The sequence below is a fragment of the Podarcis gaigeae genome (genome assembly GCF_964106915.1).
Source record: "Podarcis gaigeae genome assembly, chromosome: 17".
Classification (NCBI taxonomy): Eukaryota; Metazoa; Chordata; class Lepidosauria; order Squamata; family Lacertidae; genus Podarcis; species Podarcis gaigeae.
This window is the reverse complement of record NC_139694.1, coordinates 30,468,238-30,493,987: the sequence shown is the minus strand read 5'-3', so window position 1 is coordinate 30,493,987 and position 25,750 is coordinate 30,468,238. Positions and strand designations below refer to the sequence as shown.

Sequence of the window (25,750 nt, the reverse complement as noted above, 5' to 3'; positions counted from 1 at the left end):
ATTTCAAAAGCTTGCTGTGAGTGTCACTGCTATGTACGGCAGGTTTTTTCTAAGTCTCCAGGTTTCGAAGCGACCCTTGGCAACACAGCCTCCAAGGGCTCTCCTGGCTTCCTTCCATGACTCTGACCCCTATCTCAGTTCTTCCACTGCGATACCAAGACGCCATTCCTGGTTCATCTCTGACAGCTGACAGCCGTTCAGCCCTGACTCCATCTGTGGCGATCACACAGGGTCCCTGGACGTTTAACGGTCTATTGATCCCTGTGCCACCACTGTGCTCGCTTCCCCACTGCCACCAACCCGTTACTCTCGGGTACACACTGAGTCTAGACAGTTGTTAAAATTGAACCAATTAAACAAGTTTATTTTATAAGTATTAATAAGCTTATGGTTTCTCAGATAATATTGTTGTCAGTTTCTTAAATTTAGTTTCTTTACCGGCCTATACCTTCCTAATACCTTCTGACTGATTATCTCAACTGTTTGACTGATTCCTCTTAACAGATTCTCTCTCTCTCCCACATCAGACTAGCCCAACCCACAGACTTATCCTCTCTCTGTCTCTTCTCTAACTCTAGACTGACTGACTTCTTAACAACTCTAACTCTAACTCTAACTCCTCTTTTTGGGTTCCTATTGGTTAGTCATTTTACACTTAGTTAACCCTTTCCTTATGAACCCAGTATGATGTCACACACCTAGGAGGGCAAACGCCACACCATCCTGTTCACAAAAGATCTTGCCCAGAGAAAATTGTCTGGCCATTGCACAAAGATTGGCCAGGCATATTTTTTTCTGGACAAGGAATTCCATAACTGGGACAAAAGAATTGAAGCCCTAGATCTCACGACAACCCACTCACAGTCAAGCAATCTTGATGTTACCATACAAGGCTTTTGGTATATTTTCTTACCGATGTTCCTGCACATTCGTGAAACACTATGCAAAAAGAATAGTTAACTAGCCATAAATACTGTAACAAAAGTGCTTTTTTGCACACTAGGTATGTAGAGGAATGGAAGACAAAATGAACTGAATAAAGAGCTGCAGCAAACTGCCTATGCTTGTGCTCTGTGCAACATTCAGATATATATATATGAAAACTAGAACAGAAGAGCCCAGTTCCACTTCAGAAACAATCCCAGGTAATTTGGAATGCCAAAAATCAACAGAAACTCAGCTGAGGAGTATGTTGGAAGCATTCCTCTTCTGACTTGGTACATCCTAATGATTTGACAGGGATCAAAAACAAACCCCTAAACCCTGGTTTAATCATTTCCCCCATATAAGCCGAGCATAGAAAATTTGCAGCAGAAGTGATGCAAGGCTCTTCTTTATTTTTATTTTATTTGCAGGTAGCAGGAAAAAGGCAGCATCCCCAGTACAGTACTATTAGCTGATCCCATGAACCTTTCATTACTTTTTGACAGGTTCCTCCAGTTCCCATGCTCATAGCAGCCCACCAGAAGAGAGCAACCCTCTTACCTTTTGCACAGATAAGGCTGCTCTGGGTTAATTCTCTTTCAATGCCTTCAGGCTATGAGAACAAAGAGGCAGAAAGAGGACATACAAATGAATGAATGAATGAATGAAACAAAGAAATAGCAAAACAGGGAAATCCTAGATCTTTATAAACGATAACTATCACCACTGACACTCACATTGAGAAGCAATATTATATTGAGGTGTAATGATGCTGACTTAAATCTGTCTAGGCTTACTATGGCTTTTGGAATCTACCGTATTTTTCGCTCTATAAGATGCACTTTCCCCCCTCCAAAAATTAAGGGGAAATGTGTGTGCATCTTATGGAGTGAATGCAGGCTCCATGGCTTCAGCGATAGCAACGCTAAGCCTCCGGAGCACGGCTGGAGCACTCCCACTGTGCTTCAGAGGCTTCGCATTGCTATCGCTGAAGCCTGGAGAGCGAGAGGGGTCGGTGCGCACTGATCCCTCTTGCTCTCCTGGCTTAGCTTCGCTGGAGAGGCGCTGCACAGCTTTCCCTCTCTGCGCAGCGCCCCTTCAGCGAAGCGGGAGGAGAAATGGAAGGGGCTCCGTTTCTCCTGCCACTTCGCTGAAGGGGTGCTGCGCAGAGAGGGAGATAATTTTTTTTCTTGTTCTCCCCCTCTAAAACAAGGTGCGTCCTATGGTCGGGTACGTCCTACAGAGCAAAAAATATGGTAACTCTGAATTCCCTTGCTTATCGTCAATCAGATTTTTGTTGTTTGTAGATGCTGGATATTACAATGTAATTCACGAAAACAAACAAGACAGTCTAAGAGCAAGTTAAAGATATACACCCCGACCCCCCCAGCAAGTTGTCAAAACTTAACTGTCCAGTTCCGCCATTCATTTAAACTGTTGCATATATAAAGAATTGTTGAGTTCTCATATCTCCCCACTCTTCTCTGCCTCCGTCTCCTCTTGAGAGCAGTAGTCACTGACCATTCTGCTAGTTATAAGACAGAAACTGCAGTTCTGCACATTGGCCGTCTATATTTATTATTAATTTGTTTAGATCTTTAAGACAAAACCTAGCAGGTAACTCTATGCTATGAGACCCGTGGAAATAAACAGGAGCAGCACAAGAGCACATTGATTTCTAGTGCCTTTTTGTACAATACTAGTACCATTTGCCATTTAATCTCCAAAATATACCTATTTTAGAATGCTATGCCAGTGAATTACTAAAAGTCAAATTTTATTCTTGCAACAAGTACATTTTGAAGTCCCACCCAAAGATTCAAGATACTACATTTTTGGATGACGTTCCAGTCCAAAGTAAATGAAGGTTTATCCACCATTACCAGCTCTGTTTTAATTCAAGTTCATGCAGTGATTCAAGCTAATAGATCCACTTGTGGTAGAACTGTTGGACCTCTGTCTATGAATGACACTTAGCTTTATGAGGGCCAATGAATTTAAAACTGGATCCTGACCAAAGAAAGAGATCCTCTTGGTTGGTGGTTTTTCTGTCTTGGATGGTGGTGTTCTGGAGGGTGGCTGTACTCCCTGCTAAAGGATTAGGCCCACGGTTTGAGGGGTGCTTTTTGACCCAGCTTTGCTACTGGAATTTCACAATGCAGAGTGCCTCATCATTCAGCCGGGACACTGAGGTCCAGCTCCGAGGGCCTTCTGGTGGTTCCCTCACTGTGAGAAGTGAGGTTACAGGGAACCAGGGAGAGGGCCTTCTCGGTAGGGGCGCCTGCCCTGTGGAATGCCTGTTAAGCTTTGTGTACAGAATGTTTTATTGCTTTGTTAGTAATAATAATAATAGTCTGTTGGGAGCCACCCAGAGTGGCTGGGGAAACCCAGCCAGATGGGTGGGGTATAAATAAATTATCCTCATCACCATCATTTAATGTTTTTCTTTCCTGCCTTTCAGCTCATAAAAGCTACTTACATTTTCAAAATGACAATAACACAAAGTGCTTCGGATGTTATACTGTATTTGCACAGTAGTGGAAGGAAAGGGAAAGTGGTGGAAGGAAATGAATGTCCAGTCCACTGGGTGTAAAACGCAGTGTGTAGCAAGTATGAGATACCCTTGCAGGGGAAAAAGGGAATTGCTCCACATTTGATCGTGACTGAATTAGCTAATTAGCCGCTGAGAAGGAAGCACATTTTTTGAAGCTCAGATCTTCCCACTGTACCTCTACTAGCAATTCTTTGATCAGGGTGTCCTTCCGTCCCACATCCAAGCCCCCAGATGTTCCATTTCCACAGTCCCCACTGTTTTTTGGAGCTTCAGCAGTAACAGACAAGGTCACAGCACCTGAAAGCAAACATTTTAACTTTTATTTTTGTTCTGGCACTTTCCCTGGGAAAACCTGCATTTTACTGTTGAATCGAAGCAAGCAGTAATTGTTTGTTTGTTTGTGTGTGTGTGGATTGCCATTTGCTCCAATTCAGTGATAAAACATGGATTTTCCTGCTAAAAGAGTTGGGACAAAAACCAGAAAACAACACAAAAGGAAGTCTGGATGAGCCCTTAGAAAGAAGATTACAAATAGAAAACCAATTAATTTAGGTTTTTTGCCTTCTCTCTGCACAAGGATCTTGCTCTCATTGTGCCAGTTTCTCTCTGGAACGTGCATGTAATTTACCCATGGCGGCTTGCCTTTTTGATATGCTTCCTGGAAAAGATGCAGCAAAAACCCAAAGTAAAACCTTTCATGGGCAAATTTTCAGCTTCTCAGATTTCTTCTACAGATACAACTCTGAAAGCAAGAAGGGTCAGGATACTGAAAAACTCCTAGTGGGAAACTGGACCTGAGCTTAATAGAATGCAGAGCTGGTGGTTCATGCAGAAGAACAAAAATAGAATTAAACTATTGAGTTCTACGGAGCTACAAAATTAGGGAGATGATCAACACTGGAAAACAGGCCAATTATAGACCTGCAAACTTGTGGTTACAGATGAGGGAGAAAATTGTTTCAGTTTGTATTTAAAGGTTTATATACCTAATTATAATTTCCTGAAATAATATGCAAACTGACACACAGCCATCCCTCAAAATTTGCACTTCTGCAAATTTTGCAATGCAGTTCTCCAGACAAGCAATGTGTACAAAAATGCAAGTACTAGGGTGAATGTAATGGTTCTAGGGGTTGCTCGTGTGTAAGCTGGTGCTTATCTCCCCGGCTGGGTGCAAACACCTGGCTGGGTTGCCAAAGTGAACCTTTTCTGTCCGGACAGCCACTCACCCGTGGCTGACTCAATCGCTGGCAGGATCCGTCAGTGAGCGTTTCTTAAACTTCTTCCAGCAAAGAAGCTCTTTGACGCCTAGTCTCCTCCTACTCTCTCTGCGCGAAAGCCTTCTGCACAAGGAGGGCGTGGGCAACGGAGGACCCCTACTCTCCCCGCTGGTCCCAGGCAAGGAGTCATGGGACCGCCTCACCGCTTCCCCCATCTGCCCCCCTTCTCCACTGGTGCTATGCTGATTCTCTTCCCCAGAAGATGGGCTGCTTCTCCCGATCCCGGGACACTCTCTGGAATCCCTCTGGCTTTTGCTCTCTCCCTCCGGCACTGATGGCAGTTCTCTGACAGTAAAGCATGCATATGGATGCATAAATTAGTGAAAATAACATTCAAAAATTCGTTTTATTAGAAAAAAGTTGCCATGTGAATATGTGTGTATTAGGCAAACAGTGGGGTATTCAAAGGGCAGTCAGGCCAACAATTTATAGGGACATGATATGAGTTGAAGCTCACAGAATTTTTCCTGGAGGTTTTCTAGAGAGAACTCTGTGAGACACTCCCAATGTGCAGGACTACACAAACCTGCATCTAAAAATGTGCACCCAGGGCTGGATTTAGGTTTGATGAGGCCCTAAGCTACTGAAGATAATGGGTCCCTTTATATTTCCAGCTGTTCTTTGTCAACAACAAATTGTCACTTTTTTGTGTGTGTTGAATATATGGTGATTTCTGGACCTAATAGGTATCTAAAGCCATTTGCACATGTTGCCACACAACCAGTCCATGCAGAATGTGGGCACGCTATATGTAGAAATGAGCAAATCAGTGATATTTTAGGGAGCAGGCAGGGCCCATTACTTATATCACAGGAGCCTACACAGTGTATGTAGGTTTTATTTTATTTGTTTTTTATCTTATATTTTGAAAATGTACATCCATTTTTTTTCCTTTAAATTTTTTTGGGGGCCCCAAGAGATTGGAGCCCTAAACTATAGCTTGTTTAGCTTATACATAAATCCGACACTGTGTGTACCACAGGAGAAAAATCACCCCAAATGCTGATGAATTTTCATGATGGCTTTTTAATTTATTTATTAGGGGGGAAATGAACAAACTGAAGTAGAGAACTAAATTTAAGAATGGAAAAATCAGAAAGTGAGAAAAAACAAAATGGACATAGTTACCCATCCCCAAACATCAAGCTGAATGTACCCCACCAGAAGCTTGATAAAATCTCTTGATTTTACTGTCTTGCAGGAGGGGCATAGTTATAGAAAAAATACTTGGTTGGTCAGATGTGCAGGCATTCTGCATTTACATTTGGTGAACTGCATTTCTTATGCAAGTTTAATGCAGACAAGACTACCAGTTTACAAAGCAGAGAGGAAAAAAGAAGCTCACTCACCAAGTTTTTTAACGCTAATATTCCAAATGTATGTTTTCCTCTCACCGCCACACACACACCCTTTATCATTCAAAGGTGAGAGAAGTTGGGCTTGAAAATCCCGGGACTCGGCCATTGATACATTGACCTGCCATAAGGGGAGAAACTAGTTAATTAACAGAGTTAGCTTGGCTTCCTAGGACTAAGGGAGGATGCTTTAACCTCAGACAGGGCAGAGAAAACCAAGACAAAAAGGTATTTCATTCAGTCTCCTCTACTATAGCAGGGATCTATAGTAACAGAAAACTTACCTAAAAACTAGAGACAAAATTTGGAGACAAACGTAAAATAAGGACAGTACTGGGATGGATTGGGAAAGGATAGAGGATGAACACAAGCTGAATAAATGCCACCCAACTCCACTAAACACTTTCTAAGGGACAGTACTTGGAAAGTGTTGGGTTGGGTGATAGCATTCTAGGCTACCTTGGCAACTCTCAAAATCTAGCTTCTCTCTCCAAACACCATCAGTGGTGAAGTTGGGTGAGATTATTCTAGCCCTCTTTCAGTTCCCTTCCTCCCCTTCTCCTTCCTTATATGGTGCTTGCTGTAATTAATAAATGGAACAGTTTGGAGACAGTCTGTCTGGCTTTCTGAGAAACTGTAGTGATCTACAGATTTGGGACAACTCAATCCATTCTTCAGTTATTTGTGGCTACTTCAACTTGAGCCAGACAGGGCACAAAGGTCCCTGAATTGGCCCAATTGGGTTCAGGATTTATCTGAATCTGGTGCACAGCACTAGTGCAAACAATCTCTGCCAGATCAAGGAACCAATGTAGAGTGGTACCTCGGGTTAAGTACTTAATTTGTTCTGGAGGTCCGTTCTTAACCTGAAACTGTTCTTAACCTGAAGCACCACTTTAGCTAATGGGGCCTCCTGCTGCTGCCGCGTCGCCAGAGCATGATTTCTGTTCTCATCCTGAAGCAAAGTTCTTAACCCGAGGTACTATTTCTGGGTTAGCGGAGTCTGTAACCTGAAGCGTCTGTAACCTGAGGTACCATTGTAGTTCAACATTTATTATGTAGGCCATCAGAAGGCACTGTAAATGTTCCAAGTATATCCTTTGCACATAACTGCATCTAATTGTTTAAATACAAATGCAAAAACAATAAATGGGAATGTGTTATAAATTAAGCTAGCTAATTAAAAAGACAAGTTGCTTATACAGGGCAATAAAGCCCTGACAGAGTGCAACTGGTTTAGCCATCAGACTCACTTCCCAAGGAATTGTAGTGAGAAGGGAGTTGGAGATCTCTGAAAGGAAACTCTCAGCACCTTAACTAACTACAATCCCCAGGATTCCTAAGAAAAGGCACAACATCTGAACTGGTACAAACTCAGTAGGAATCTATGTGTTTGCAAGTGTAATGTGCTTTAGTCTAACCTTTTCCTGTTTATCTCACTGATGTGGATGGTTTGCACCCCAACCCCCCAAAACAAAATGCAAGGGTCTTTTCTAGACATGAAAGAGAGCAAAGAAGGAATGAGAGGATGAACCTGAATGCATTCCTGCAGGTAGTTGAAGACAGTGACTCTACAGAGGAAATCTTCCCCTCTAACTATGGAGTAAGGCAGCGTCATATGAACAAAGAATGGCTGGAAGGCAATCAGGGTGGCAGGCCTTGAGATGCCAAACCCAGCCTGCTTCTCCAAGCAGAAGGCACTGGCTTTCCACTCTGTGATGGTATCAGGGACGGTGTAGGTGAGTTTTGCATGTCCATCTGAACTAATAAGGAGAGAAAAACAAAAAAGGTATATATCAAACCACAGGCTTGACTATTTATATCCACATTACCAAGATGGAAAGCCTCACCATGTTCTTATGGTGTTGGATTAAGTTGAAATCCACATCACTTTAAAAAAATTTTAAAAACCACTCTGCCTACTGCAGCAGGCTACACTTTATGTACAGTGGATGCTCGGGGTTGCGAACGTGATCCGTGCAGGAAGCACGTCCGCAACCCGCAGCGCCACTTCTGCGCATGTGCGGGTTGTGATCCGGTGCTCCTGCGCATACGCAAAGCATGGTTTAGCGCTTCTGCACATGCACCGAAACCCGGAAGTAACCTGTTCCGGTACGTCCGGGTTTGGCGCAGTGCGCAACTCCAAATCACACAACCTGAAGCATCTGTAACCTGAGGTATGACTGTACTGTTCTTGCTAACCCGCTTCTGATAGTTGGAGAAAGACAGGACCCTCAAAAACATATCCTGTTTTTGGATAGCAGAAGGGGTGGGGGAAGCAACATGACCTTGCAAGGACTATGGTAAGTCCAGAGTTACAGCAGATGCAAAAATCATTTGGTTTGCAGCATAGAAACTCTGCTAGCGGGGAGCATCAAAGAGAATTGAGGGAATTGCGTAGGTTTAGCCTGGTAAAGAAGAGACTGAGAGGAGATATGATAGCCATCTTCAAATAGCTAAGAGGCTGTCAACGTGGAGGGTGGAGCAAGCTTGTTGTCTCCTGCTCCAGAGGCTAGGACCCAAATCTATGGCTTCAAGTTCCAAGGAAGGAGAGTCAGACTAAATATCAGGGAGAACTTTATGACAATAAGAGCTGATTGGCAGTGGAATAGACTCCCACTCCTTCCTTGAAGGTTTTTAAGCAGGTGTTTAAGCAGGTAATCTGCCATGCATGATTTTCTTGAGATTCCTGCATTTCAGGGAGTTGGACTAGATGACCCTCAGGGTCTTTTCCACCTCTACAATTCTAGGATTCTATAAACAGAATAAAACCTGTGCAGAAATTGCCAGACAGGGCAGTGAAAGGCCTTCTGTGGTTTGCATAACACAATCTTATTTGCAAGACTCAGAATATGCACTGAACCCAGGGAATGTCATTCCCAGCTAGAGCTGTTCCCAAGATTTTGGTAGATCTCAGGCAATGTACCCTCAGAAGCACCCTTTTAACTTGAAAGAGGAATGACACGCAAGGAGGAGGGATCAGGAAGAGGGATTCTTTGGCCCACTAGATGTTGCTCGACTCCCAACTCCCATTAGCCTCGGTCAGCATAGCCACTGTAGTCCAAAAACATCTGGAGGGTCACAGGTTAACCACCCCTGGGGTAGAACCAGGGATGGTTGAATCTGCCAATTTTGCTTCTCTCAGCTTTCCGTTTTCCCAATCTTAAATTTAGTTCCCCACATGCCTACATCATTTTGTTGTTTTTTTTTAAAGTCTTTATGAAAATCCACCAGCATTTTGGTGCAAATTTCTCTTACACACAGCTTTGTATGCAATCTTGCCAAATATATCATATATTTTTTTGCAAAGCATATTTCCCCTAATCTTACACATTCTTCTAAGTTACATTTACTGATACATGCATTTTTATACATGGGTGGAGAACTTCACTGCAAAATTTGGAGACGTGCAAATTCTGAAGGATGACTTTGTTTTGATTTGCATATTGCTTCAGAAAGTGAGAATTAGCTATATTCACCTTTAAATGCAAAGTAAAACAGTATCCTCCCTCATTCCCAGGTAGAACAAACTGGGTGCTGGCCACCTCTGGATACTCATTGTTCTTTGCAAAATCTTTGGCCAATGCCAATAACAGCCAGTGTCAACTCACCCAATATCAAACAGTTCCCATATCCAAGTTTCAGGGAAGAACCTCCGAACAGTCTCAATAACTTTATCTCGAGATACGTCTCCTGAAGGAGGTGGTGGCGGTGGCGCAGATTCTAAAACAATAAGAAAGGATATCTGGACTCTTAGTTCTATGAATTTGCAGCAGTAAGTGGCAGGACGCAGGAGCAGCTACATTATCCCCTATGCAAAAAAATCTGTAGACATTAATCTTGCTTGGTCTGAGAAGGAGTTATGCCTGTTTTGGACCATGCTCTGGCTTACTTCAGTGACTATCCAGCTCCCCTGGGTCCCAGAAACCAACAACCTGGAGCCTAACCCTTCCTGTGGAATGACATCAGTTATATGGAGCAAGTGCTGGAAAATGCTCAGCAAAATGGCAGATATGACATGGGGAAGGTGTAAGTTCTGGAAATAGAAGAGTGTGCTGTGCCTGGGGGTAACCCAAGTAATGCGGTCCAGGTCTGGTCCCAAATCCAAGGGTTCTGTGAGGAGTCAATCTGACAGGGCCAAAGCAGGACACGAGGCAGGAAACCAGGCAAGGTCAGGCACAGGATCACAGGCAGGTTCTGGCAAACAGCAACATTGCTCCCGCAACCTGGGGTGGGGTCCAGCAGGCTTTTATCTCTGTCAGGGTAACGGCTGGCTCTGATCCCCCGGTGACTCACCTCCCTGTTATAGCTTTCAACCTTCCCTTTTTTTGGCGGGAAATTCCCCTATTCCAGCGCCATTTCCCCCTGCTTCCCACTGCTATCCTGGATTGTTAGATATCCCATAGACTGTCCCCGGGACAGGTGAGGCTGCTGATCCCTTATTTTCAAATCTGAAAGTTGACAGCTATGCTCCCTGTCTCGCCTGAAGGCAAGCACTCATCCTGCGAGTACTCAGGTCTCTCCTTCTCTCAGACTTCAGTCTCTGCAGCTCGGGAGACATTGGTCGCCAGAGACCCAGAGGCCACCTCAGCCTCCCCTGACCCAACCGGTAGTAGAGCAGCTGTAAGTGATTGCCCAGCTGAAGGCAAAGAGGTAATCCCTGCATTTGGAGCCAGGGCAGGCTCAGGCCCCTGACTTGGCCCAGCTGGTGCTTGTTGCAGGGGAACCTGTGCAGCCTGGGACTCTACTGAATCAGGCCCCAGACTGGGTTCACATGCCGCCTGGGGCAAAGGATCCGGTGCAGACTGAGACTCCTCTGGCTCCGAGTCTGAACCCGAGTCCCAGGCCATCACAAAGGGAGAATGACACAGAGCTAACATTTCCAGCAGTATCTCCATGTTTTTGATAGCATGCAGGTCTGTCTTCATGCAAACACAATGCATCATTTGATGCTGAAATTACTGAGCAATGGGAAGGCACTGCTGGCCACTACAATCACCTGGATATCCAGGTTCAGGTCTGGATCCAAGAAAGCATTCCCCAAACGATAAGCCTGCTGCTCCAGGAGGAATGCAGTACTATCCCGGATAGGCTAAACATATAATCCAGGACTACCAGAACGGGTGGCGCTATGGGTTAAACCACAGAGCCTAGGACTTGCTGATCAGAAGGTTGGCGGTTCGAATCCCCACCATGGGGTGAGCTCCCATTGCTCTGTCCCTGCTCCTGCCAACCTAGCAGTTCGAAAGCACGTCAAAGTGGAAGTAAATAAATAGGTACTACTCTGGCGGGAAGGTAAACAGCATTTCCGTGCACTGCTCTGGTTCACCAGAAGTGGCTTAGTCATGCTGGCCACATGACCCAGAAACTGTACACCGGCTCCCTCGGCGAGTAAAGCGAGATGAGCGCCGCAACCCCAGAGTCCGTCACGACTGGACCTAATGGTCAAGGGTCCCTTTACCTTTACCTACCAGAACACCAGGCAACTTTTCTGGAATAAACTTTGGCTGGTTCACTTTCATCCAGTCCAAAACTGCTGCCACATACAGATTCAGAACTTCCACCACCTCCATCTACATATGGTTGACACCAAACTCCAGGTGACACCTCCTAGCAACTTCATGTAGATGTGAAAAAGCCTGTGAGATGCAACAGCCTTCTGGCACAGGGCAGAACAGCAGTTCCCCATTGCTGCCTTCTGGAACCGACTCACTAGGTAAGCCCAGAATAGTAAGCCCCCCCTCCCATCCCAAAAAGGTACTCCAGAAGGAAACCATGCTGAATGGTAGCAAAAGCTGAGGAAAAGTTCAGGATATTCTGCAGTTCTACACTTCATTCTCCATCTAACATTACGAGTTTGCACCATCCCCACCCAAATTACCTGCAAGGATAGGGCCAGATGTGGTTCTGGCAAAAAATTCAGATGACTCCTCAAAAGGCCGAAAAGGACCACGGCCACTGTAGCATATAACCGGTTGCCGAAGCCGGGAGTTGGTTACAAACTTTACACCCGTAGCCTGAATTTGAAAATAATAATAAATAGCTCAAGATTTTGCACAAATTCCTCTTTTTCTTAATATTACTATCATCTCCATTATTTCTTTATTTAGATCCTTTCTTCCTAGGGATAGACGGATCTGTCAACTTCAGATTCTCTCTCTTTCTCATATTTCTAATCTTAAATTCTCCACATTTCTACACAATTGCAACTTTTGAAAAAAGATTTCTCATGAAAATTAATCAACATCTTAGTGCGAATCTCTCCTTATTTTATATGCCGTTTTTGCCTAATATAAACATATTTGCAAAACAGTTTACATTCGTTCTCCTCCTTGACCACATTCCAGCTCTACGCCACTTGATTCCTCTATATGTCAGCTGATTGAGTCATATGGGTCTCCTGCCGAGTCACCTGACACTTTGCCCACTTTGGAATGTATAGCCTTTAATATTCCAAGCTCCATTTCATTGACTGCTTTGTAATTCGAAAGCTACTGGTAGTTAGAAAGCTAGTAAAGTGGAATCTTGCTGAGAATCACAAAAAAAAAAAAAAAAAAAACCCTCCAAAACACTATTGAGAATGGAGATGGTTAGACATTTCTTTTCTCTTAACTGCTCACAAAAGAGCTATGTGCAAGTCTTACTCTTATTTCTGCATAGATATCTGGTCCATAGTTGAAGCTAGCAGGAACATAATACAAGCCATCATGAAATATGTTGTCGGGTGGAATGCAAGGCTCTTGGGGATCATCCTCTAGGTTGAGCCCATTGAAGTAGTAACCAAACATATCATAGCTAAGGAGACTGTGGACCTAAGAAGGAGAAACCAGTGCAGAAGTCTGTTATAAACAGGGCTAAAAATAAAATGAAATTCTGGACACAGACACTGAAATTTTGTGTCACAAATGACTGAAATGTTCAGCCTGCACAGGGTGAGACTCGTGCTTGCCTTGGAAGATTCCATATTGTACAACCTTGGTTTTTAGTAGGGCTACCATACGCCCAGGAATCGGGCTGCAAAAATGGCGGCTGAGTGGATTTTTGCTGAATCAGCAAAATATCCAGAAAACCTATCCGGAAAACCTGGCCATATTTTTTTGGGGGGAGGGGGGATTTTCACTTTTGGGAATATGGCAACCCTAACTTTTAGTGTATCCCTTACAGAAGTGGCGCATCACCAAAGCAGAAGTTTCTGATATAATCATCTCTGCTGCCCTTGCAACCTCTCAGCCAACCCTTTGTCATCCTGGTTACCACTTAGGGTGGCAGGATGGGAGCAAGCAAAGACTCATACTCAGAGCAGGACAAAACATGTCTCTTGACTAGGGCCCGAAAGCCCGAAAAATAGCAAAGTGGTGAGAAAGGTCTAGAAACGCCAGAGCTGGTGAATTTATCGTGACTGAGTTTGGTCTTTCAAATTTCAGTGGCACCCTGTACAAGCCCCAAATTTGGTGCCCTCACCTCTCATATTCTGCTCTGCGTGTGCACTGCATCATACTTGCAGTGCCCTACAGTGCCCCCTTCAACTCGGTGGCCAGCACAGGGGAACTGGTCATGCTGCCCTAAATCCACCTCTGGCCATGGACTGACTCTGGAAGTGAGGGATTGCAGCCACAGACAGAGCAGGAGTGGGTTAGTTCAGCCCCCCTTCATCAAGAGTTCCCAGACTTGGAAAGCTCACAGGCAGAGGGAGGGGAGGAGATAGATGACATTGAAGGGGTTGCCAGGCAACCGGGAGGTAGAACCAGAAGAGCTGAAAGGGTTAAAATGCAACGGAAGTACAAAAGAGGAAGGACTGGACTTTGGCGCCCTTCATGCTGTGACAGGGGCAGAGACTCAGAATGACCAACTCGTAGCTAAATGCGACAGGCTCAGAGCCATGCTCTGGACGTAAATTGTAAATAAATGTGGCATAAAACTGCCAGAGACTCATTAGTTCTTATTGGGGCTTGCTTGCCTGCCTGAGATCATTACACTCAGCATGCAAGATTCGGTGTGGGCAGAAACAGGCAGGTGGCTTTTGCTCTTACACTTTCAGCTGACAGTTCTGTCTCTGGCTTCAAGAGAAGAACGCTCTGGTCCACAGCTCGCAGAGCACAGTGGGAGTTGGGAGCAGCTTTGACATCAAGGCTGACATTTGAAGCTGGAAGAGCTTCCTTCACGGAGAACTGGAGGCTGACCTGAAATCAAGTATAAAACATTTGAAGGATTAATTTCATGGGAAGGCCAACTGATTTCTAGATGACCTTAATATAAAGCCTTCTTTCCATCTTAGACTCTTAGAAAGCCACCATACTTAGATTGAGAAACCTGTTGTGGCCTATTGTGTTACACTGGGTTTGTTTCACTTATCAGTAGGGGCTTCCTGTATAGCTGAATAGGAAAATGAATTATGGAGTGGGGCACATTTATTTTATCTTCTAGCTGAACATGTCTTATGCTTGTTGGAACTGATGGCTAGTCCCCAGGGTATGAAACATCATCAGGGAGGGAGGCAAGCTGATGCTGAGAGGGGTTGTTAGACAAGCACTAAACACTTGTCCTCACATTCTGCTGTAAGCCATACAACTTCCATACAATGAGCAAACTTCTGAAATTCCAGAAGACCAAAAAGAAACTAAAGCTTAACTCATCCAGCTTTTCAAGGAGCTTTCCTAAGAACAAATTGCCATGTTCCACATAACACCGGTCTTGAAAGACCTACATTGGCTCCCAGTACGTTTCCGAGCACAATTCAAAGTGTTGGTGTTGACCTTTAAAGCCCTAAACGGCCTCGGTTCAGTATACCTGAAGGAGCGTCTCCACCCCCATCGTTCTGCCCGGACGCTGAGGTCCAGCGCCGAGGGCCTTCTGGCGGTTCCCTCATTGCAAGAAGCAAAGCTACAGGGAACCAGGCAGAGGGCCTTCTCGGTAGTGGCGCCCGCCCTGTGGAACGCTCTCCCATCAGATGTCAAAGAGATAAACAACTACCTGACATTCAGAAGACATCTTAAGGCAGCCCTGTTCAGGAAAGTTTTTCATGTGTGACATCTTAGTGTATTTTTGGTCTTTGTGGAAGCCGCTCAGAGTGGCTGGGGAAACCCAGCCAGATGGGCGGGGTACAAATAATAAATTATTATTGTTGTTGTTGTTGTTGTTGTTATTGTCAGCACGCAACCCCAGAGTCGTCCACGACTGGATCTAACAGTCAGGGGTACCTTTACCTGCATATGAAGTGTTTTGCAGTTCTTACCTCATTGTGTTATCTTACCTTATTGTGGAAGCACTTTTCTATCTCGAATCTGGCAGTATCAGCAACCACCTCCCTCTCAGGATGTAGAGTATAGACCAGCAGCGTGGCAACGGGAGCCATGTTTGCATCGACAGAAAGTGAGATGTAAAAGTGGCCTTTGGAAGCTGCCAAATCATCTGCATGGAGAACAATGAGAGACAAGCTGGAATACTCAGCCTGAAACACAAGGCTCCTGGCAGAGGGCTTTGAGAGAAGACGATAAAGAGGCTTGCACACTAACAAAATTTACACTGGCTCAACAGACTTAATCACCGTTCAGGATCATGGTATACAAATATAATAAATAACCAACGGGGCTTTTAAAAAAAGAATGTACCGTAATTTTTGCTCTATAGGACTCACTTTTTCCCTCCTAAAAAGTAAGGGGAAATGTGTGTGCGTCTTATGGAGTGAATGCAGGCTGTGTAGCTATCCCAGAAGCCAGAACAGCAAGAGGGATTGCTGCTTTCACTGTGCAGCGATCCCTCTTGCTGTTCTGGCTTCTGAGATTCAGAATATTTTTTTCTTGTTTTCCTCCTTCAAAAAGTCTTGTGGTCTGGTGCGTCTTTTAGAGCGAAAAATACGGTATGTGGTGGGGCAAGAATTTGACACACGAGCACATTTTGCAAGCAAAATCAAGGCAGACATTTCACCTACATTCTTCCTATACCCAGAGCTACGGTGGCTCATCCAGTTTTTCCGCCTGAGGCAAAATGGGAACGTGCTGTCCTTGCTGTCTCCCCCCTGCCAACCTCTACCAATGCCTCACTTACCAGGGCCATGTGGCGGTGGATTCCAGTGAGGTCTCATGAGATCTCGCTAGAAGCCACTGCCATTTCTGTTAGGCACCTGTGGGTGCGGTGCCCTGGGGGACTCCATCACCAGAGGCAGCTAACTCAGTCCGCCCCATGGGTGGGCTGGCCCTGACCCAGAGCCTCTAACATATTGTACCTCCCTCCAAGAAATAAATCACCTTGGGGAAGAGAGATGGAGTAGCAGCCAGATAAGGTTTCAAAGGCTGGAGGGTCCCAGATTATTCCCAAGCAGGGGAAAACAAAGAAACTGCTGTTGTGGGGGCAATATGGTACCCCACTGAAGAGGAGTCTAATACCCTAAGGGTTTACTGTGGAACGAGACAGCGAGTTGGCACTCCAGGAACAGTTTTTCCAAGATCAGCCCTATAGTGTAGTCCAATTTGGAAACCAATGAAGAAAGGCTCTCAATGTTTTGGGCATATTGGACCTGAATTCTTGCCAACAATAGCTAAGAGCAGAATGAGGGGCAACAATAGCTGTGAACAGGTACAAGAAAACACACACAACAGTAGGAGGGGGTTTACAGACCCTTTCGTGCCCTTCAAAATGGCCGTTTTCATGAGGAAAACCAAACACCACAAAATTTTGGCACAGCACTACTTACCACGACTGAGGGTGACAACCTTTCTGCCTGAGTTTATAATTTTGTTCTTCACCAGTACCTGTGTACACCAAGAAGGAAATAAGCAACAGGCAGTGTAACTCAAGGGCATGGGAGAAGTATGGTTCAAAAAAATCGCCTCACAGCAGAATCTCAAATTATGAATACAAGTTTGGAAGCCCTTTGATATTTTGAAATGTATCAAAACTAATTTTTCTCTCTCCTGTTCGGTGAATCCTTATTCACCTTATACAAAACATATTAATGATCGTGCACACGCAAAATCCTGCAATGTTTACCGTGCAAAAATTGCCACGTGTCCTCATGTCACTCAGTAACTATGGCCCATAGTGGCAGTGGTGGAATTTCTGATAGTTCTTCTCCTTTTGAGCAAGGGAATCAGTTGTTCTGAGCTCAGCACACTCAGTGTTTTGTCAGTGCATTATCTGTAACCTGGCTGGGGGGTGGGGGATATATAAACTGATATATATTGAGATATGAGAAAAATTAGGAAAACTTCAAAATTCATTCCAGCTTTGGAGCATGGAGCATTAAACTTGCATTCTGAATGAATTTCACCATTTTCCTAGTTTTCAAAATGTCTTTTTATATAAAAAAGGAAATGTTAGCCATGCACGATCATCTCCTAGTTAAATCAGAATTCAGGAAGAGTGCAGAGAAAAACCAATGATACAGAATGGGGGAAATCTACTCATCTGGCTTTGCCACACCTGAACCCAGCTGGGAGTGACGCGGGGGCTTGGGTGCCCGCAAGCTCTGCGCTGCCCCCAAAGGTCCGCCCGCTGCCTTCCCCTCAGCTGTAGGGTGGCTGAGTGGGAGGAGGCAGGCAGATTCTTCGAAGGCCCAGTGGAGCGTCCTGCCCTGGCTAGCCCCGCCCCCTGCGTGACTGGCCCTGCCCCTGGGCGCAGCGCATGCGCACTGCCCCGGGCGCTCGATCGGCTTGCTCCGTCGCTGGCTCTGCATTGGCTCAAATGCTTTGGGAACATATTTTTGCCACAGAACGGATTACAATAATCATTCCAGAAAAAGATTTCATTGAAACAAGTCAGGTAGCTTAATAAAAATTCCTTCTCAACATCTGTTTATGGGTCACATACCTCCTTTTGCATTTTGGTGGGGCCCTCTGTTTGTTTCATCTTCTTTCTTTCTTTTTTTTGCAGGCATATGTCCCCCACCCCACCCCCAATAAATACCTCCATGTCAAATAAAGAAAACTGAGCAGCAATTTGATACTTACAAAGAAATAGAAGGTTGCAGTGTTCCTTCTTTTTATATTCAGGCTGTAGGAGACTTTGATTCTGCTGACCTGGTCGCACGGCAACTCTCCTGGCACTTGGTGTATCTTCACAAAACTATCTGTTCTGGAGTAGAAGCGCTGGACTGAATGATAGGCCTCTGGATAGTAGGGTAATAACCAGCCATCACTGTTGCAATTGTCATTGGGTTTATATATTAGCTGTAGGCAATGGGGAAGGGAGGGCAGAGAGGAGGAAGATGTAGAAATCAGGACATCACGTTATTTCTCTATGGGAATTGGACAAGTCATGGTCATTGGAAGCCTTCGGATTACAATAGGCATAGACAAATTCGGCCCTCCAGATGTTTTGGGACTACAACTCCCATCATCCCTAGCTAATAGGACCAGTGGTCAGGGATGATGGGAGTTGTAGTCTCAAAACATCTGGAGGGCCGAGTTTGCCTATGCCTGGATTACAAGCTGCAAATAGGGACATACAGCTTTAGTGACTGATTTGTTCTTTTTTTGTTTTTTAATTGAATTTATATACCGCCCTCTACCTGGGGGCCTCAGGGCGCTTCACAGAATAAAATCAAGATATAAAACCACAAAATAAATAATAATAATAAAAAAACAACCCAATAGCCCCCCCCCCCCAAACTCACATTTTAAAGGGCATGGGATGTAAATCAGATAAACCAAAGGCCTGGTTAAAAAGGAATGTTTTTGCCTGGTGCCTTGTTACAAACTTAATTTGTTTCGGAGGTCCGTTCTCAACCTGGAACCGTTCTTAACCTGAGGTATCACTTTAGCTAACGGGGCCTCCCGCCGCCACGCGATTTCTGTTCTCACCCTGAGATAAAGTTCTTAACCCGAGGTAGTACTTCCGGGTTAGCGGAGTCTGTAACCCAAAGTATTTGTAACCCGAGGTACCATTGTATAATGAAAGCGCCAGGCAAACCTCCCTGGGGAGAGTATTCCACAGATGGGGAGCCACTGCAGAGAAGCTCCGTTCTCGTGTTGCCACCCTCCGGACCTCTTGAAGAAGAGCCTCAGAAGATTATCTCAGGGTTCGGGTAGGTTCATATGGAAAGAGGTGGTCCTTGAGGTATTGTGGTCCTGAGCCATTTAAGGCTTTACAGGTCAAAAACCAGGAATTGGAATTGGACCTGGAAACTAACTGGTAGCCAGTGCAGTTGGACCAGGATCAGTGTAATATGCTCAAACTGTCTTGCTCCGGTGAGCAACCTGGCTGCTGAATTCTGCACTAGCTGAAGTTTCCAAATCGTCTTCAGAGACAGCCCTACGTATAACACATTGCAGTAATCTAACCTAGAGGTTGCCAAAGCATAGACAACAGTAGTTAGGCTATCCCTGTCCAGATAGGGGTGTAGCTGGGCCACCAGCCAAAGCTGATGGAAGGCACTCCGAGGCTACTGAGGCCACCTGAGCCTCAAGTGACAGCAAAGGATCCAGGAGTACCCCCAACTATTATTGGAGATACCGTATTTTTCTGTGTATAAGACAATGCTTTATGCTATATAAAAAAAAAACTAGGCAAAAATTGAGTGTCGTCTTATACATGGATAGTGCAGAGGGGGGACGTGCGATTAATGGCAGCAGCAAGCAGGAGATTGGCAGCGGCAGTTGGGCGGGTGATTGGGGGCTGCAGCAAGGCCGGCTGGCTATTGGCTGTGGCTGCGGCAACTGGGCAGGTGATTGGTGGCTGCGGCAAGTGGACGGGTGGCCTGTTGGTGGCGGCTAGCGGGCAGACAATTGGTGGCTGCAGCGAGGTGTGCGATCGGCAGTGGCTGTGGCAAGCGATCGGCAGTGGCGGACAGGCGGGTAAGCGATTGGCAGAAGTGACCTCCCCCACCCCCCCAAAAAGCTACACAACTTGGTTTCTTAATTTTGGGTTAAAAAAAAATAGGGGTCGTCTTATACATGGGGGCGTCTTATACACGGAAAAATATGGTAGTTACTTAAAGGGGACAGTTCCCTATTCCTTGACTTGGGTACTAGCTACCTATTACATGTAAACATGTGCAACACAGCACTGGCACCTTTAAGAAAAGAGAAAGGCGAAGAGTTGTTTGGAGAAGTGTGCAATAGCCCTGGCTTCTGTCGGTCACTTACTCTGAGTGAGATATCTGAACTAAAGAACATTGAGGTATCAATACAAAACTCAGCGGTGCCGTTTCCATCGGTGCTGTAGTTGCCCACATTTTTGTTGTTGACATGTAGTTGGATAATCTCATTTCCAAGGGGAGAGTCATCAACATCAACCAGTTTTATCTGAAGGAGAAGGAAAACCCCAAAAACATCAGTGGCTCATCTCTGACTCGGCAATGCTCTCCAAACCCAAGGCTTTATCTTGCAGAGTGATCCTGAATCCTAGCTAAGGAGCAGAGGTGTGAAGCAACCACAACTTCTGAAGGCCTGTCACCTTGCAGAAGTCAGGTGGCATTTAAAATTGGACCCCTTGAGAAATCAGAGGGACTTTTGATCTAGTGGATCCAAAGCCAATGGCAGCCTGCCTCCAAACACAATATTTTGGAAGGAGCAGCAGGGGTCTCTATAGAAGCGGACATTTCACTGCCTACCCACCCACCCATCAAGCAGCAAAGTGCCACTGAATTCTGCTCTGGTCAGACCTCACCTGGAGTACTGTGTCCATTTCTGGGCACCACAGTTCAAGAAGGACACTGACAAACTGGAACGTGTCCAGAGGAGGGCAACCTAAATGGTCAAAGGCCTGGAAACGATGCCTTATGAGGAACGGCTAAGGGAGCTGGGCATGTTTAGCCTGGAGAAGAGGAGGTTAAGGGGTGATATGATAGCCATGTTCAAATATATAAAAGGATGTCACATAGAGGAGGGAGAAAGGTTGTTTTCTGCTGCTCCAGAGAAGTGGACACGGAGCAATGGATCCAAACTACAAGAAAGAAGATTCCACCTGAACATTAGGAAGAACTTCCTGACAGTAAGAGCTGTTCGACAGTGGAATTTGCTGCCCAGGAGTGTGGTGGAGTCTCCTTCTTTGGAGGTCTTTAAGCAGAGGCTTGACAACCATATGTCAGGAATGCTCTGATGGTGTTTCCTGCTTGGCAGGGGGTTGGACTCGATGGCCCTTGTGGTCTCTTCCAACTCTATGATTCTATGATCAGGGAATTAGGACTGAACTGTTTATTTTGATTTCCCCGACATTTCTCATGGGTTTCACATGAGGAAGAACCTTCAGGTTAATGTTGATAACTACAGAGTAAATTTCAAATTTTCAGAGTGCTTGAACTGGAGATTTTCCAGCTTGCTCATACTTCTAGTATTCTACAAGAGCTCTCAGTTTCACGTTTTGATTAGGAAAAACAATAAATCCTTATTCCCTCTCTGTTGAAGGGGATGTGGGAATCTCGAAACTTATTTCCATGCTTGGTGGGAATGTAAAAATCATTCATATGTTCTGGACCAGGGTCTTTGATATTATTTTTATAATTGTTAAACAACCTCTCTCGCCAAATCCAGATTTAGCCCTGCTTTTGTTCTAGCCTCACTATTTGACATAATCATAGATTCTAGCCTCACTATTTGACATAAAGATTTGTGGGGGGGTTTCCCCTATTGTTAGCCACACATTTGGCGATAGCATGTTTTTGGAAATCTCAGGCTGAGCTACCCCTTGAGGTTCAACATCATTCGGGATGTGGCTATCACAGAGTGACTAACAAGGCTTAGAAGGGTAGTAAAACTACCTCAGTTGAATTCTGGTCTCCATTCTTTTCATATGTAAGGGAAGAAGATAACAATTGCCTCCCACCAACTTCTCAAATATGTCTTAAGAATATGCTTGAAATGACACTACATATTCAATTTAATTTTTTTTGTAGATATTGTATCCCATAACTAGACTTGTACCCAGTTGTTGTTTTCAAGAGTTTTATTATTTTGGAAAACAAAAAATTCGTAGTAAAAAGAAGCTCTCAGATTCACTTCAGATTTCATGAAATCTAGGGACACCCTGGGGATCTGTAGGACAGTCGTAATGTTTGTTACTAGACTTTATTAGATATTTCGCCTGCGCAAATCTGTTTATGTCCCACCCTGCATTTACTTAAAACTTCCCTTCAGCTGAAATTTCAGTGGCATATGTGGTTTTGTTTCTCAGTTAGAAAGGCATTCCTTCAGTTTTGCCACTCATCTCTAGATATAGGCATTTAGGCTGGGTCATACTCAGCTTCTCATTTTACCTGACCACAATAGGGGATCCCCCTTTTATAGTCCCGGTCCATATTCTGAAATGTCACAGTCCCCAGTATCCGAGAAACTGAAATGTAGGCTGAACGTTCACTCTGTATCCCTGTGCGAGAGTCCAAGAACAAACATAATTAGCTCACTAATATGAAATAAACTATCCTAAATAGTTTCATGGCTGCTGTTTATTTATCTTCCCAGCAGTCGCTTTTTGATTACGTGGATGGCTTTACCTGTTCCTTTCTCAGTGACAATGGCTTTCACATCTAGGTTCATCCAGTACCCTGAACGATTAAGCTCAAAAGTCTTGGAACTGAAGACATGGGCAAGGCAGCCATCTTTGCCCAGCTGAAAAAGAGGAGGGGTAAGGAATCCAACACAAGAATGAAAATTAATTGGTGTTGCTTAAATTTGGCCCAGTGCCATTGATTACAATAGAAACAGCTTCCAAGAAGACACTGTGTTTTAATGCATGCCAGATGTCTGAATATGATTCAGGGTGTCCCCCTACTTAGATTGATATTCGCTATTGATCTCCTGGAGCCATGCCCAGTCATTGCAGCATCCCTAAGAGAGCTGAGTTTGAAGGCAACATGTTGCCCCTCCATTTCCCGTGGACCAGCTCCAAGAATTGTTTCCCATGTGTGCTTTTGCTTAAATTATCCAATATCCATTTGGAAGATATTGGCAGGAGTGGCTATAGCCCTGTTCACACAGCTATAGCTCTGCTAGAACTGCTTCCACAACTTCAATGGAAGATCTGAAAGGTGCCCATGGACAGCTTCAAAGGCCTGCAGACATGATTCAATTCCCGCGCCTATGTTCAGTTGGCTCATTGAGAAAATTTGAATGCATGCTCTATCCTTTGCTCCTGAGTTCCTCAAGCCAAGGCAGTCCTAAAAAAAACCAACATCTTCCTCTTCATGCAGTATCCAATGTGTGCTGGAAATTGCTTCTGGAAGCCCACCATTAATAAATTAGAGAAGTATCAGAGGTCTTTAAATCAGTACAAGCCAACTTTCCTTATCTTTGCAGTTTTCTGTCCCAGATTTCTTTCCCTTCCCCTGGGCTGCTCTTTCCCACAACCCTCATGTCCATGTCTGGCCCTTTGGCCTCCTGCCATCTCAGACCTGTATTCTCATAGCTTCCTACTTCTTCTGCCACAGCATCTCTTGATCCTACTGTCTGCCCTTATCTCCTCTCCGGGATTCAGGGGAAGCTCAGCCAATGGCTCAGCTCTAATGGCTTTCAGGCCATTAGAGTGCTTTAACCAATTACTGCCACCGCCAAGTGACTAAGAAGCCTATACCCAATAAGCTTCAGACTGAACTTTATGACTTATGACACCATTACTCCAAAAGGAAGAATACAGTAGGAAAATGATCCCACTCTACAAATCCCCAGTCTACTGGTTTCCATGGCCCTCCCTGGCTTTGTGCTGTGACCCAGATACTTATTCAGACAGGAAGGAACTCAAAATTCCTGGGGCTCTGTAGACCAGTGAGGTGAGCTGTAGTCAATTCTAGGATGCAGCAATTAATGAAAAGCAAAAATGAGCACCAAGCAATGGCTCCTTATTCTTATGTTCCCACATGCCCCCAGTTTTATGAACCATTTTTGTTTTGTTCAGATTTGTAGAGGCAGTGTTAGAGCTCACATCCAACAGACTGGAAAAGGGAGGAGGCTAGCTCAGTTGATTAATGTGGTGCAGAGGCGTATGAAGTGGGGGGGCGCAGTCCGACACTTGGGGGGGAGTGCAAGATGGCCCCTGCCTCCCCCCAGCTGTAGAGCGGCCAAGGGCGCACACAGTCAGTATGGATGCCACATGTGTGCACTCCATACAGGATGTCGCACATATGCAGTCCGTACAGGATGCTGCTTGCACGGCAGCCCATTAGGATTCTCATATGGAAGGCGCATGCATGGCAGCCATACGGAGTGTGCATGTGTGGCAGCCCATACAGACACCCTGTAAGCGGCGCTCATATTGACTGTGCGCGCCCTCAGCTGCTCTACAGCTGGGGGGAGGCAGGGGCCATCTTGTCACCCCAGAGCTGTCAACTGTCCCTTATTTGGCGGGAAAGTCCCTTATCCCAGTGCCGTGTCCCACTGCTGTCCCTTATTGATGATGTCCCTTAAATTTCCTGGGTTTCAAAGGAAGCAGCTCCTCTCCCTCCTTCCCTGCTGGCCAGGGAGCAGGGAGCTCCAACTGTGTTGCTTGGCTGCGTTGCTCACCCAATAAGGAGACTAAGAACGACTGGGGGGGGTGGAGCTTGCATGCTTTGTGCCAATCAAATCGGCCGCGTTGCCTGGGGACTCACCTTTGCTCAGCGCTTCCCAGCAGAGAGGAGACGGTGGTTTTCCTTGCTGCATCCCCTTTGCCGGGTTGCTGCGCTGTGGGAACCACTGCTTGAGGCTTCATTTGGCTGCTGGTTGACTAAAGTCCCTTATTTTGGCTGCTGGTCCCTTATTTTCGAGGCTGCTGGTCCCTTATTTTCAAATCTGTAAGTTGACAGCTATGTACAGTCACCCCCCCAAGTGCCACTCCATACGGGATGCCGCACACGCACACTCCGTATGGACATCGTGCATGCGCCACCGGGCGGTTCACCCCGCCCCTTGGCATCCCACCCTGGGTGCCGGGGAGGGTTCCTCCGCCACTGGTATGGTGCTGATAATGCCAAGGTTGTGGGCTTGATCTCTGCATGGGACAGATGCATATTCCTGCACTGCAGGGAGTTGGACTAGATGACCCTTGTGGTCCCTTCCAACTCTACAATTCTGTGATTCTCTATGATCTGTCTCCTGGCAGCAAGTCTGTACACAGCTCCATCCCTATCCATTACATGAGGGCAGGATACGTACTGTGGCTATTACCCTGGGCTGAGGTCTGCGGAGTATAATTCAAAAGATTGGACGATACAGCACTTTTGACTTCATTGCAAACTGGACTGCATCATTATTTGTGGAATAAATTTTTCTGACTGTGCAAAAAGGCCTAATGGGAAAGGAAGACAATGGAGGGAGAAGGAGACAATGGAGGGAGAAGGAGGACAGAAAATGATAAGGAACTATGTATCTTACTTCTTTATTAACAGATTCACAGACAGGGTCCCTCTTGCAAGTTCCATAAAAATTGAGATTTCTGCACACACTGAGCTGAGCTTTCCCCTCAACTGGCTGCCCATACGTATACCTAGAAGGGAAAGAAGCATACAGTATTTGAGAATAGATGGCCTAGAGGTAAGAGCTACAAATACAGAAAGGACTACAGATTCACAGATGCATTTGAAATGTGTTTCCTCTGATAAATGCACCTCAGCAAATGTTAGCTGCCTTTGCATGCTGACATAAATTTTGCGTGGACAGGCGGAGTCCCCAGATCCCGAGTGGTCCCCCCCGTCATGTGGAATAACGACTCTAGACAACGTGCTATGGGATTAA

General features: G+C 45.3%; 1 protein-coding gene across 1 annotated transcript in view; it reads right to left on the bottom strand.

Moving 5' to 3' along the window:
* Window positions 1-25,750, bottom strand: part of LOC310835449 (ovostatin-like) — a 57,265-nt gene that overhangs the window by 19,125 nt on the left and 12,390 nt on the right. The window contains exons 8-22 of the mRNA XM_083720082.1: window positions 25,391-25,502; window positions 22,540-22,654; window positions 22,303-22,412; window positions 20,195-20,353; window positions 18,059-18,277; window positions 16,804-16,861; window positions 15,364-15,521; window positions 14,144-14,293; window positions 12,758-12,925; window positions 11,995-12,130; window positions 9,725-9,836; window positions 7,648-7,876; window positions 6,108-6,234; window positions 3,654-3,775; window positions 1,486-1,537 (exon numbers count right to left, since the gene is read on the bottom strand). Of these exons, the coding sequence (XP_083576208.1) occupies window positions 1,486-1,537; window positions 3,654-3,775; window positions 6,108-6,234; window positions 7,648-7,876; window positions 9,725-9,836; window positions 11,995-12,130; window positions 12,758-12,925; window positions 14,144-14,293; window positions 15,364-15,521; window positions 16,804-16,861; window positions 18,059-18,277; window positions 20,195-20,353; window positions 22,303-22,412; window positions 22,540-22,654; window positions 25,391-25,502 (2,027 nt within the window). The remainder of the gene's footprint in view (window positions 1-1,485; window positions 1,538-3,653; window positions 3,776-6,107; window positions 6,235-7,647; window positions 7,877-9,724; window positions 9,837-11,994; window positions 12,131-12,757; window positions 12,926-14,143; window positions 14,294-15,363; window positions 15,522-16,803; window positions 16,862-18,058; window positions 18,278-20,194; window positions 20,354-22,302; window positions 22,413-22,539; window positions 22,655-25,390; window positions 25,503-25,750) is intronic.